The following is a 12,268-nucleotide window of genomic DNA, read 5'->3' as shown; positions in this document are numbered from 1 at the left end:
AACACACCTACCGACCCCAAGCTCGAGCGAAACTCAAAGCAAGCTGCCACCCGACACACAAGAGCTTTGGAGAAGCAGGACGGTCCCTTCTGAAGATGCAGCAAAGCTTCTCCCGTGCCTCAGAGCCGAAGCCCCGCTCGCTTCCAGCAAGATCTGCGGCTCCACCAGCGGGCAGCGGCGCTGGGGCGCACCAGGAGCGCAAGCATTCAGCAAAGCCACCAGCTACACGCTGTCTGTGCTGAGGTTCGCTGTTCCCTGCTCCCCACCCTGTCACATTTGACTATTCCGAACTGCATGTGAAGCCTTCTCTGGGATTCATTAGCAGCAGAAAGCAGCCTAATGAAAACCATGTCCTACACGGGACGTAGCTGTAGAAGCTCAGCTCGAAGCACTGAGGAAAGGACTCACCCTCTTGAAATACAAAGCACAACAATTCCGGAGTTGCTGTGTGGCTCACATTGCCTCCCCTCCTCTCTCCAAGGGAGGAGAGACCACTGAAATCACCAGTTTGCCTAAAGCCAGCTAAGAAAAACAAACTTTCAATCCTGTATTTGCATTGCTGCCTGTTACCAAGTGGCTGGCGCTGTACAAACACTGCAGGAGGGCAAAGGATGAGAGACGAGCGCAGACCATAAATCCTTCGGGTTTAAGGATAAGAAGGGAGGATAAGTAGGTGCACCTACAAGAGGAACAAGACATCAGGGAAGGGGCAACGGTCAGTGGGAAACACGGTGGGGCCTGGCTGCACAGACCTCGTGGGGACCCAGGCAGCCTCCGCAGCACCACGAGTGGCGTGCGATTGATGCGGCAGGCAGGGTGTGCTCATGAGAGCGACACGCTTGGAAATACTTCTGCACTCCGGGTGAACATGAGCGGAGCTCAACAACCCCTTCCTTCCCCCTTTGGGTGGCAAGGCTCGACACGTCCGGGAGAGTCTAAATTATAGGAGAACATAATTGGGTCAAATGGCACTGCGCGCGATTCCTGCCCTCCCGATGGCAACACGATGACCCAAAGGGCAATTGCGGCTCGCTGCGCTGGAGCTGGCGTGCGGGACGCGTGCTTGCCCTTCTTTTAATTGCTGCGACTGCCAAGCAACACCTAGGGTAGCTTCATTAAGAGCGGGCTGACTCAACTAATGAATCACACCAAGCCACGGTAATCCCTGCTTCGTTGGATTCAGAGCTTCCACAGAGCAACCTGTGCCAGACACACACGAACGTGTGTATATACATATATATATACACGTATTTACATGTGTACGCACAGAGCAACTCCCTGGGAAGCTGGGCAGCGAGTGTCTGGGACTCGCCCTCTACAGCTGCTCTGCAGCTGCAGAAAGCCTCCCAGCAGCAGACGATGTGCAGTTTTCCTCAGTCTTTGTGTTTTGCTCCGTGGTCGGTCATGTCTTTGAACACTTGGGTAGATTCTGCACTGATTTTTTTTTTCTTTCTTTTGTCCCACCAAGGGGATTTTCTCAACATTTAAAAACTCCTAAGCCCAGAGGACTGGGGACCAAGTTTGCTCCCAGCAAAATCAGCAACTTCAACGTTTGTGTTTGCTGCAAACCAGCCTCTTTGTGTTTGAAGTGCTGCCCATCTTTTCATGAGCTTTGTGCCTCACTGCAAAGCTTTTCTGTCAGTGAAACTCCGCTTCCGATCCCTTCTGATGAGAACAAGAGCAGATGCTGTTTCACTGCCTTGGTGAGGACCATCCTCCCTCCTTCCCAGTTACTTCCTCCAGTTCCCCCAGTACGCACCAGCCAACCCTCACCTCAGAGGCTGCCGACAGCACAGCTGACATTATCAGCTCAGGAGGGTGCAAACACGACAGCGTGTGACATCCAACAATTAAGGAAATCCCTTCATTAATAAACAAGCTGCTGCTCCAAGCGGCCAGAAGTCTGGCAGGTCTTCCAGATGCACTGAGCGTAGCCTCCACTACTACAGGCGTGAGAGGCAGCACTCCCCAGATCCATGCTGTAGCAAAGGGAGCTGGTAAAACAGACTTGCTGAAGTCTGCTTGGGCCACTGCCCTTCTCTCCCTGCTGCCCCTGACAGCGGGGATCTGGTGGCCGGTCCTCCATTCGGCTGCCCCAGTCACCGCAGTCATGAAACCCCCCCGAGGCTGACTTGACCCTTGTCACACACGCTGAGATTTTACTGATGGCTGAGGAACCAGAGGCATGAACGAGCAATCCTGGGTACCTGTGTGACCGCTGCCTAGAGGAGGGGGGAGGAGAAGAGCAACATTTTCACGCCTTTTGGTGAAGGGGAGCACTCCCCTCTTCGGTCAGAGCCGGCAGCCTCTCGTTGCCAGTCAGTTCCAGCCCAGGCCACGTCGAGGTCTGTGAGTCACTGGAGCCGGCGCCCTGCACCCAGCAGCAAATCGCCCTCTGTTCAGACTGGTGTCACCTCCAGAGGTTTTGCATGTGTCGCCCTTACACCTCTCCCAGGAGCCCCATCGCTACGCTGCACCAATACCCCTCAGTAATAGCACACCGCGGGCCAGCGAAGGCAGACGGGGCTGTGCTAGGTGTCTGCCCTCGGCTCCCCATTAATGACACCCTCCGCGCTCAGCTGGGGATTGCAAAACCTCCAGCGTGCCCTCGGGCCCGGACAGGGGCGCGTTGATGCTTTCTCTGTAGTCTTCAATTCCCGTCCTCCTCTCTGCTGTGACAAGCTGAGCCGAACTCTGCGTCATCCTTGGGCGATGTGCTGGGATCTGCCTGCACGGCCGGAGGGAGGGCAGCCTGCCCGAGCTGCACCGCCGCCTCTCCCAGCCCCACAGCAGCCCGTAGGGGACCGCAGGAGGGAGCCCAGCCACCCGTGTGCTGCTGGCCCACGGGATGGCTCCTGCGCTGCGGCCGAGCAGGGGGGAAGGCTCTTCCCCCCTCTCTGAGGGCAGTTTTGCCCTGGGAGGTGTGGAGCTGAAACTGAACCCCGATACTCAGCACAGCTGTTGGGCCTCCCTTCCTCTGGGCGACTGACGAGGCAGGAGATAGGCCCCCGGTTTAAGAGCACACGAAGAGGCACCGAAGGGATCCGAGCCCCCCTGGAGCAGCCAAAGGAGCCGGGTCAGAGGCGGCGGGTGCTCCGGAGAGCCCTGTCCATATGGCCCAGGCTTTGATATGCAGATGGAGGCATTGTGAGCTCTGGCCCCATCTGTAAGCCGAAGGGAGCTCCATGTCCAGATTGCTCGAACAGATCTCTATTTAACTCCGTGACTAAAGGGAATTCCAGTCTCCGGGAGGATCCAGGCATCCAGATGGATGCCAGCACACGAGCATTCAGAAAGTCTGTCACCCTGCGCAGCTCCCGTCCCAGGATCCAAGCGAAAGAAGCATCCAAGCCCAACATCTTGCTCACACGCACAGGGCTGGGGGCCAGCTGAGGAAAGACCTCTGCTAGCATCACATCTTGCACCTCCAGCGCGACGCGTTCCCCTCGCAGCTCAGCTGCAACCCGAGCTGGGAAATCCCTAAACCTGCTGGGAGGAAACGCTGCGTCCTGATCCTGGAGGAGATTTGGTTTCACTGCCTCACACAAGGGGAGCCTCAGACTTTCAGGGAACTGTCAGTTTGTGCTCACAGGCAGCCAAGGACACCGCAAAATAGTTATGGAGAGGTGCTCTGGTGACCAAGGACGCTGCAGCACATCACACATCGCCCCCCTGCATACACAGCAGTGCCGGAACATGTTGGCGTTCCTGGGATCAGAGAAGGCAGCTGCGGGGTGAGCAGCCTACACCCCAAAAGATGCTACGGGCTGGCCTGGTACCGTGCTGCCCAGCCTCTTCTGCCGCTGTGCCTCCAGCCAGGGGGAGGCTTCAGCCAGCACCTAGGAGGGAGAAGAACAAGGAGCCCCGACAGACAGGCTGCCCAGGCCTCGTGCTGCACTTGAGCAGAGCCTGAGGTGCTGGGGCAGGCGCTCAAAAATATACCAACCCGAGAACTCCTTACCTTCAACTGTGAATTTCACTTGGATGTAGCACATGAAAAATCCTAACTAATCCACTGCTGACTCTGATGTTGAGGGACAAACTTATGCAGCAGTCTCACACCTGTGTTGCGAACCAGAAGCAGCACCAAATGCAGGTGCTCCCATTTAGCCTCCTCCTGCAGTCACGGAGCTTGCTGGGAGCTAGAGACACTGCCACGACACTGATTTGGCAATAAAGTCGTTGACGAAACAAGAGAAAACAGCCTGGATGCCAGCAGATCTAGCAGCAAGTTACTGAGAATTCAAAAAACAGAACATTAACCAAATAACTCACTTTGCAAGGGGGAATATTTGGGGGGAGCTGTTGCAGACTGGATTTAAACGGTCAGGACTCCTCTTGTTTGTGCAAGAGGTCTACCTCAAACTCCAAGGCAAAGCAGAAACTTTCTGATAAAGGAATATCCTTTGTTGGGAAAGTAAACGTTAGAGGCTTATTAAACTTGCAGGAAGGCTTTGCCAACAAAAACCTGGCGGGAAGGAGAAAGGAGAGATTTCATGCATTAACCTTGCATGAACTCCACAAGAGGATCAATTCCCCAACCTCTAGGCTCAATCCCCCAACTGCTTCAGGCTGTGTATGAAAGTGGACACCCCTGAAAGGAGAGAGCAAATCAGGCTAGATGTGTGTCTGGGGGCACGATTTGGACAGGGTAACTGAGCAAGGAGAGAGAGAAGAGAGAAAGAGAGATGAGACAGCTGCCGTCAGACAAAGCGGCTTTGCCTTAGAGCAGTGTCACAGCATCAGGAAGGCACGGTGCAGGAGCTTCCTCTCTGCGTGATCTTCCTTCATCATCATCATCATCATCACTTGCACCAGTAACCAGGTGAAAGCTGGTATTTGGGAATTTCATGCAGCCCCTCCCCAGAAAAGTCAGTCTCTATGCAGAGGGGGAACAGTACACGTTATACAGGAGGATTTATTATAAGCCACACTAAAATCCCCATTTGCTCAGCAGCACTGGGGGCAGAGCCATGTTCTGCCCCGCACAGGACCGACGGCAGGAGACACGCACAGCGGCACAGTGCCCCGCATGTCTGTACACTACAACAACGACATCTCTGACGTCTCTTTTTACACGTTGGTGCTAAGTTCTGTCCTCCCATTCTCCCGCAAGCCCGTTCCCGGAGCTGGGAATCATAACTTTCAGTAAACTTAACTCAGCCTGTGCCAAGCAGCCTGCGATACAAAGAAATCCTGCTGCGACAGGAAAATCCCACTTGTAGGTCCCAGCTACCCAGACCCTTTCCAGCTTCCCACGGACCAGCATTCACAACCCTTCTTTACTCGTCAGAGGCGAAGCACAAAGACACATCAATAATTTACTCCCTGAAGGGGACTGGAGTTTTCTCCTTAAAACCACGGTCTGAGACACCACATCCTGTACAGCACCAGAATCCAAGCAGAGCAGAAACAAGAAGTCTCAGCAGGTAGCTGCTGCGAACCTCCAGGGGAGAACTGGCAGGTCATGACAGCTGATGAAGTCAGCTCATTTATCGTGCTCTGGATCTCAGCTGTCACATCTGGAGACCAGCTCCGTCTCGATGCTGGGAACACCGTGCCAGCAAGTCTCGGTCACTCGCAGGACAGGAGCCCACAAACCCTGCAGCAGCCCAGGGGAGCAGCCCCCTCTTGTGCTGTCCACAGCCTCTGAGAGAAGTCGAGGCAGACCGAAAGCTCTGCCTGTGCATGTGCCCAGGCAGTCTGGAGGCATGCGGTGCCAATGACGACTTCTAGATGCAATTAAATCTGTGAAGATCATGCAATATCCCCCAATAACAGAGAGAAACAGGGACAGGCACTGCCGTATGACACAGAGCATCACCCTGGGATTCAGAGGGACCCCGCAAAGACGCACGCAGCTGGGAGGGCTCTGAGCACACAAAAGGCACACACAAAGCACTCTGATTCATGCTGGACGCGCGCACACACACACAAGCAGCGGAGTGAAAAGCCTCCTTTACATTGTTTCCAAACAAATCTCAATGCCACCAACACGTCAGCCCGGGCGCTGCACACTTGGTACTTACAGGAGCGTCCGCTGCGCCTGCCTGCTGCCGCAACGGGGACGGGACGGGAGCGCTGCTGGAAGGGAGGGCGCATGGAGACCCGCAGAGGCGCTCCTGCGAGTGGGGCCGGAGCGAGGGGAGGAAGGGCCCCGGCCCCTCTTTGGGCCCCAGAGGCAGCAGCACTTGTTCACGGGATGGAGCGCAACAACGCTGGCATGCCTACAGCAGCAAGGACAATGGGGAGGGATGAGGAGGCGCTGCCATAATCAAATGCAGGCCAGCTGGCCCTCCCCCAGGAAGGGCAGGCACCTCCTTCACTTGCCAAAGGCTTTGTTTTCTAAGCCACAAAGAACAAAGTGGTGTGAGGGTGAGAGCGAGAGAGGAGCCGAGGAGAACCTGACGCGGGCAGAGCCACACGTGAGCGCAGGTAACGCGTCCGGAGATGCCAACGCAGACGCAGAGCGGCTGGGCCACGTTCCGCACGTGCTGAGCACAGCTCAGAGCAGCGGGCCCTTGCTGGAGATCCCTGCTGAAGGGACAGAACCAGCCCAGGCAGATGGCTGGGCTCCTTTCACAGACGGGATCCAAGGGCCAGAGAATGCCTCTGAAGGAAAGGCTCCAGAGCAGAGCCCAAAGAAATCCCAACAAGGGAAATGCCAACGTTTCTCCAGCAGCCTCAGCCCAACAATCCCGAGCACCGGGCCTCTGGATGGCTTCCCTTGGAAAGCAAACGCAAGGCGAGGTCCCAAGGTTCCCACCAGAAGAGGCAGCGTCTTGCACAACATCCTGACGAGCAGGATAAAAAGCCCTTGGGGCTGGGGCTGCCCCGGGCCCTCCTGTAATGACACAGGCGCTTCAGCTCCGAGGCGCTGGGTACCAACCACACCGCGGCTGCAGGGCACGCAGGTGCTGAGCTGGCGGGATGCGACTCTGCCCTTTCCGGCTGGGCCAGTGCTTTCTTCCAGCAGCGACTTTTTGCCAGAAAGTATCGTGCGTCTGCTACCGACCTTCCGCAGGACTGGTTGACATCCCAGGGATGGCAGAGACCGCCCTGCAGGCTCTGGCTCAGGAGACGTGCCGCAGCACGCCAGGTAGCTGCAGACGGGGCGCGCAGCTCCCACACGGGCAACCTCAAGCCCGTGACCGCAGGCAGCGTGGCGCTCTGCTCACGGTAAAGCCGAGAGCGTGCAGAGACCTGGGGATATGACAGGGAGCTGGGAAATAAACTCACCCAAAGAGAGCTCAAGAGAGGAAAAGGTTTGAAGGCTAAGAGGAGGAGACTTGCCCTAGCTCCTTCTGGCAATGCCAGCGGGCCTGTTGCGGTGTCAGCACGAAGCCAGGACAGGCAGCGAGAGCGCCGGATACTGGGGACCCGTGGCCACAGGCACCCCAGAACAAAGCAGACGTTGGTGCTTCTGATACAACACACACCCTGGCTCGTTCAGCTTCCCATTTCTCCCCCAAAGCACTGTGTGGTGCCACACCCCATCACGGCCTTGGAATTGAGTAAAAGACAGGCCAGACCAGGCTCAAAGCCACAGGGCGATGGCAGCTCCCCGAGCGTGCCCGCGCCGAGCCTGTGGTACTGCAGCAATCCCCTGCCCGCAGTCAGAGGTGGGAGGCAGCTCCCTTCGCCACCCCTGCCTCGGCCCAGCCGTCCTGCAGCCCGCTGCAAGCACCAAGAACTCCTGCCGCAAAGGAAGCGGGGACAAATGGAAACATCCAGCTTGGCACCGGTCATGGCTTTGGGGAGGGAACCCTGCCAGCCCATGTGCAAGCTCCATGTGGTCTGGCCCAGCTCAGCCTGCCGCATCGCAGGGCGCTCTGACAGGCCCCCAGAGCTGCCGAGCGGTGAAAAACAGCGCCGCGGCTCGATGGACCGTACGGGGTACGCCTGTCCCCTTCCACGGCCTGTGTGGCAGCCCCGTTCAGCACCCTACAGATCGTGTGCCCGCCACACGCTGAAGGGCCGGGGAAGGGAGCCGCCCGTTCCTCGTAGGCAGGGGATGAATCCCACGATCCCTGCGGTGGGTGCTCCACTCCCTTGGCACACGCTGAGATGTTTGGAGAGACCGGAGCTTGCCAGCTCATTACCATCGTGTACATTGCTCACGCATCCCCAGGCTTTTTTCCCCGAATCCTGGGGTCTGGCACGCTGCAGGCTCTTCACAAGAAGGAAATCAAGGACATTGCTTAGTTTAGACTCCTGCTGTTGATCCCTTCAGATATTAGGGAAGAGAGAAGGGGGTTAGGCAGGCACTGACAAGATCACAGCAGTAAGGTCAAAGCAGCTCAGCATCAGAGGAGAGTGAAATCAGTTTAGATAAAATCTCCTGCTACCCCCCAGCCTCCCAGACACCACCACTAGCTTTGCTTTGAGAAGGCAGAAAGCGTTCTGGAGATCAAGATTATTTTAATCGGCACTGAAAGAACTTTCACGCTGTGCAGCAGTTTCTGCGCTCATCCTACAGCTGCAGGATGCGTCCCCTCCACACCCCTGGTTTCGGTTGGCCACTGGCTCACAATACGCGTGTGCTGTATTTACAACACCAACACTGTTTATAGTTCTACTGAAACTAGCGAGATCAAAATCCTCCTCCCTCCCTCAGCGAGATAGCTCTGCCCCACACCAAAGCACGGCGCAAAGGCACCGAGCCGCTGTCGCGCAGCTTCCACTGGGGCTGCGCAGCACAAAACCAAGAGGGCTGCTGCTGCCAAGGACTGCCTTCCGCAGCTGTCAGCCACCAAAAGGGAGCCGAATCGGTGGTGCTATGAGGCCCTAAGAAAAGAAACGGGCCATCGCTGGGCGCTGTGCAACATCTGTGCCCCTGGGAATGGTCCAAGCTTCGAAAGGCTTTGAAGCTGTGGAAGAACACCCATTGCTGTTGAGTTCTGTCTGACCAACCTGGCAGCCCAAGAGCTGCTACGTGCCGTAGTTCCCATGCCTGAAGAAAGCAGCCACCAAGTGCTGCAGTCCACATCTGTGCCCCAGAGGTTCCCAGCTTTGGCTGGGTAGGTTCACACCAGACAGATGTTTGGCCTGGCCAGAGACTTGCCAAGATGCTGGGCAAGGCTAGGAGCCTCCGCGTGCCCTGCCTCATCAGTAGCATGACGACAGACTTCTTGACCAGAATTCCTACCAGGACCAGAGCACTGGTTCCTGCTGTCCTACAGCACGTAAAGCACTCCTCCCTCCACTGAGAAAAAAGTGACAAGATTCCGCAGCAAGAGGGTCCCTCACCTGAAGAGCGAACTGCAGAGATGAGCGAGAGCGGACCTGCAGAGCACCATCAAACAAACAGCCCTCGCACGGCCTGGCAGCAAGGCTCCGGGCTGCCTTCTCCACTCTCCTCCCTCGCACAGGATGCTTCGCAATGTTTTTCATGTTTAGCTGAATTTCCTCCCCTTCCCCTGAGCACTTCTGGCTGCCAAGCCAGCTCAGAGACAGCAACTAAGTGGCACCTACATCTGGTACAGCTTAACTTTTAGTGTCTATTCTTTCTGGAATTTGAGAACTTCAAACTCAATGTTTGTACAAGTGTGGAATAAGTAGAACACGGGCTCCCTGGTCCTCTGTTCCTGCCAAAGCTGTACTTCAAAACGCACTTAGAAAATCCTACTGCTTACTCATGTGCAGCTTTAGAAATTAAATCACCAAATGCAACGGCAGGTCTGCTGAATGGGTGCGCTTGCATTAAACCAACCAGGTGAGAACGCCAGGCAGCCAGCATGTCACCACACACGTCCTCTCCTGCTGCTCTACAGATGCCTGGACCAACTTAGTCCTTGGGTCCCTCAGTCACACTCCCCAGCACGCTGTTCTGGTGCTCCGTTCCCTCCTGCATGCCTCCAAACGAGAGGAACCGGGCTATATTTAGGACTGAATAGCAGAGTGCTACTCCTGACATGCCAACAGGCTGGATTTAGCAGCACGTAAGGATACAGCATGAACAAAACGCAGGCAAACTACCTCGGCCTGGTGGCCAAGGCCGGGCACAAACAGCCAAACTCTAGGCCTTTGGTTTCTGAGCCAGCGCTGCCACAATTCTTCCACTGCTGCCCCAAGAAGTGCCCGCAAGCTACAGCTCAGACAGAGCAGACCTCTGCTCCTACTAGATGTGGACGCTCTCTTAACTAACCTCTTCTTCCACATACTGACTTGAAAAAATCTCTGCAGACCCATCAGCTTGAGGGGGTCTTTTGCAAGTCAGAGATTCAGCTCCCTGTTGGCACACACGTGAAGCTTCATGTCTTTCATAAACAACCAAGCTCTGGACCGAGTCCAAGCAGGCTTTTTACACCCTCCCCCGTACAGCAGTTGTCTCGTCTCACCTTGTCAAAAAATTCGTACAGCCTGACTGTCTCACAGACTCGATGCCTGTTTTCATCCAGTTGAGTGCAGAACTCCTCCAGTTGATCTCTGTAGGTCTGCAGCTTCACTCGGTAAGAATGCACATCCACAGAGGAAAAGTCTTCCCATCGATCCATCTTCTTCAGTGCTTCCTGCCCCCTTCTGCAGTATTCCTGAAAGCAAAATGTGATTGCATATGAGGATGGAGACCTGACAAGGAAAATAGATAGCCTTCGAGATCATTAACAGCTGGGACTAATTAGACTGGGTTTTAGGTTCAGTTCACATGAGCAGGGGTGTACTTGTTTACAACAGAGTTCTGGAGAGTCCTGACATCTGTTACGATTTACGTTAGCCACATGGCAGCTTGTAAAGGTCTACCCAGTAAGACTAGAGGTCAATTAGGATTAAAAAAAAAAGACAAGTGTCTCAAACACATCAAAGGATTAACTAAAAAAAAAAAATCATCTTTCATCACAGTAGTTATTTTCCTCAAGATTGGCAAATACCTCTCTACTGAAGGACTGAGCTGGTGGCTTTGTCTACCTGAGGAGAGCAGGGAAGCTGGGCAGTGTAAAGGAGTGACACGAACAGCTTAGCAATGAACTCTCTACCAGTGCCATCGTGGCTTTGGCTGAGCATGCAAACATGCTGCCAGCTCAGACTCTGGAGAATATATTTTTCCAATCAGACAACACTTACGCTGGCAACAAGATCAAACTCCCTGAACTGCTTCTGTGCTTGAAGCAGCATCTCCAAAGAATCGTCCAGGTTGATCATCTCCTTTAGCCTTTTCCTGCCAACATTCTCGATCCAGCTGCTGACCTAGGAGAAAAGGGAAAAGCTCCACTATTAGTCACTCTGTGCTACTCACCAAGGCAGGCCTTTATGTGGAAAGAACAGGGAATTGCTCTCATAACGCTGGTCATTTCATTACTGGAAAGAATGTGCATGTACACTTCTCCCCCATCCTGGCATTTCAGTGGAGGCTCCTGCTTGGAGATTTTCCACTTCAGGTTACTTTGTAATTGTGAAGTTCTGCTATTGCTCACACAGCCTTAGGCATAAACAGGGCAAGTAGCTGCCTGGGCTCTGTTTCGGGTGAGCCATGGTCTAACGCAAGCTCTGCAACCTGCAGGCTGACCTGATATTCCTATTATTGTTACCCCCAAGTGGGATAAAATCTCCGTGCTGCCAGATTTCCTATACCACTTCCCTTTTCTGCCTGGCAGCACATGAGCTATGTCAATGCGAACACGCTGACAGATTCTCACCACCTGCAATGTCTCATGGTTCCCTGGGACTCTCAGATACAGGCTTTCTGAAGGGAGCTCCCCACGCTGCCCCTGCTGCAGCGCGGTAGCTGCACGTTCCTCGACAGAGCCCCATCACTGCCAGTTACAATGAGCCTGAATCCTCAAACATAGGAAGACAGTGAACGACCTGGTCCTAAAAGCAAAGCAGACACAGAACTCCAGCAGGATAACACTTTCAACTCCATCAGTGAAGGGTTTTAAGAATAGGCTTGCAAGCTCATCTGCAATGCTTCAGGAACAGCTGCACCTGCAGGGTCAGATCAGCTTCCTGTGTCATCTAAATCCATATCCCAGCTCAGCCCACATTCAGAGATGAATTCCTTTTCTTCTGGACTGGGAAGGGTCTGCGCCCACCGAGCAAGCCCACCGGCACGAGGAGGACATGGGGGCAGGTCAGGACACACAGTACAGAGGGGCACGCTGCTGCTGCCTAGTGCTCCTGGGCAGGCTTAAAAGCAGGAGCAGCGGCTGCCAGCAGTGCTGCCCAGCATCACCAGTGAACTGCAAGGAAAGCAAGCTGGGAGCAGTCCGTTTTCCTTGATTCAATAAAAAAAAAAAAAAAAAAAAAAAGCTTAGCATAAAGAAGGAACAGG

General features: G+C 54.8%; 1 protein-coding gene across 11 annotated transcripts in view; it reads right to left on the bottom strand.

Moving 5' to 3' along the window:
- The window catches only part of PLEKHG4 (pleckstrin homology and RhoGEF domain containing G4), a 94,243-nt gene that overhangs the window by 16,677 nt on the left and 65,298 nt on the right, over window positions 1–12,268 (bottom strand). For all 11 annotated transcript variants that reach the window (XR_014589135.1, XM_083851944.1, XM_083851947.1 and 8 more), the window contains 2 exons: window positions 11,062–11,184; window positions 10,341–10,532 (listed from right to left, as the gene is read on the bottom strand). Coding sequence is in view for 10 of the 11 variants with exons in the window: in XM_083851944.1 (XP_083708070.1) it covers window positions 10,341–10,532; window positions 11,062–11,184 (315 nt within the window). In the remaining variant the exon portion in view is untranslated. The remainder of the gene's footprint in view (window positions 1–10,340; window positions 10,533–11,061; window positions 11,185–12,268) is intronic.

This window comes from Anser anser (assembly GCF_964211835.1).
Source record: "Anser anser genome assembly, chromosome: 11".
Lineage (NCBI taxonomy): Eukaryota > Metazoa > Chordata > Aves > Anseriformes > Anatidae > Anser > Anser anser.
The sequence above is the reverse complement of the archived record's forward strand: the minus strand, read 5'-3'. Positions and strand labels throughout refer to the sequence as shown.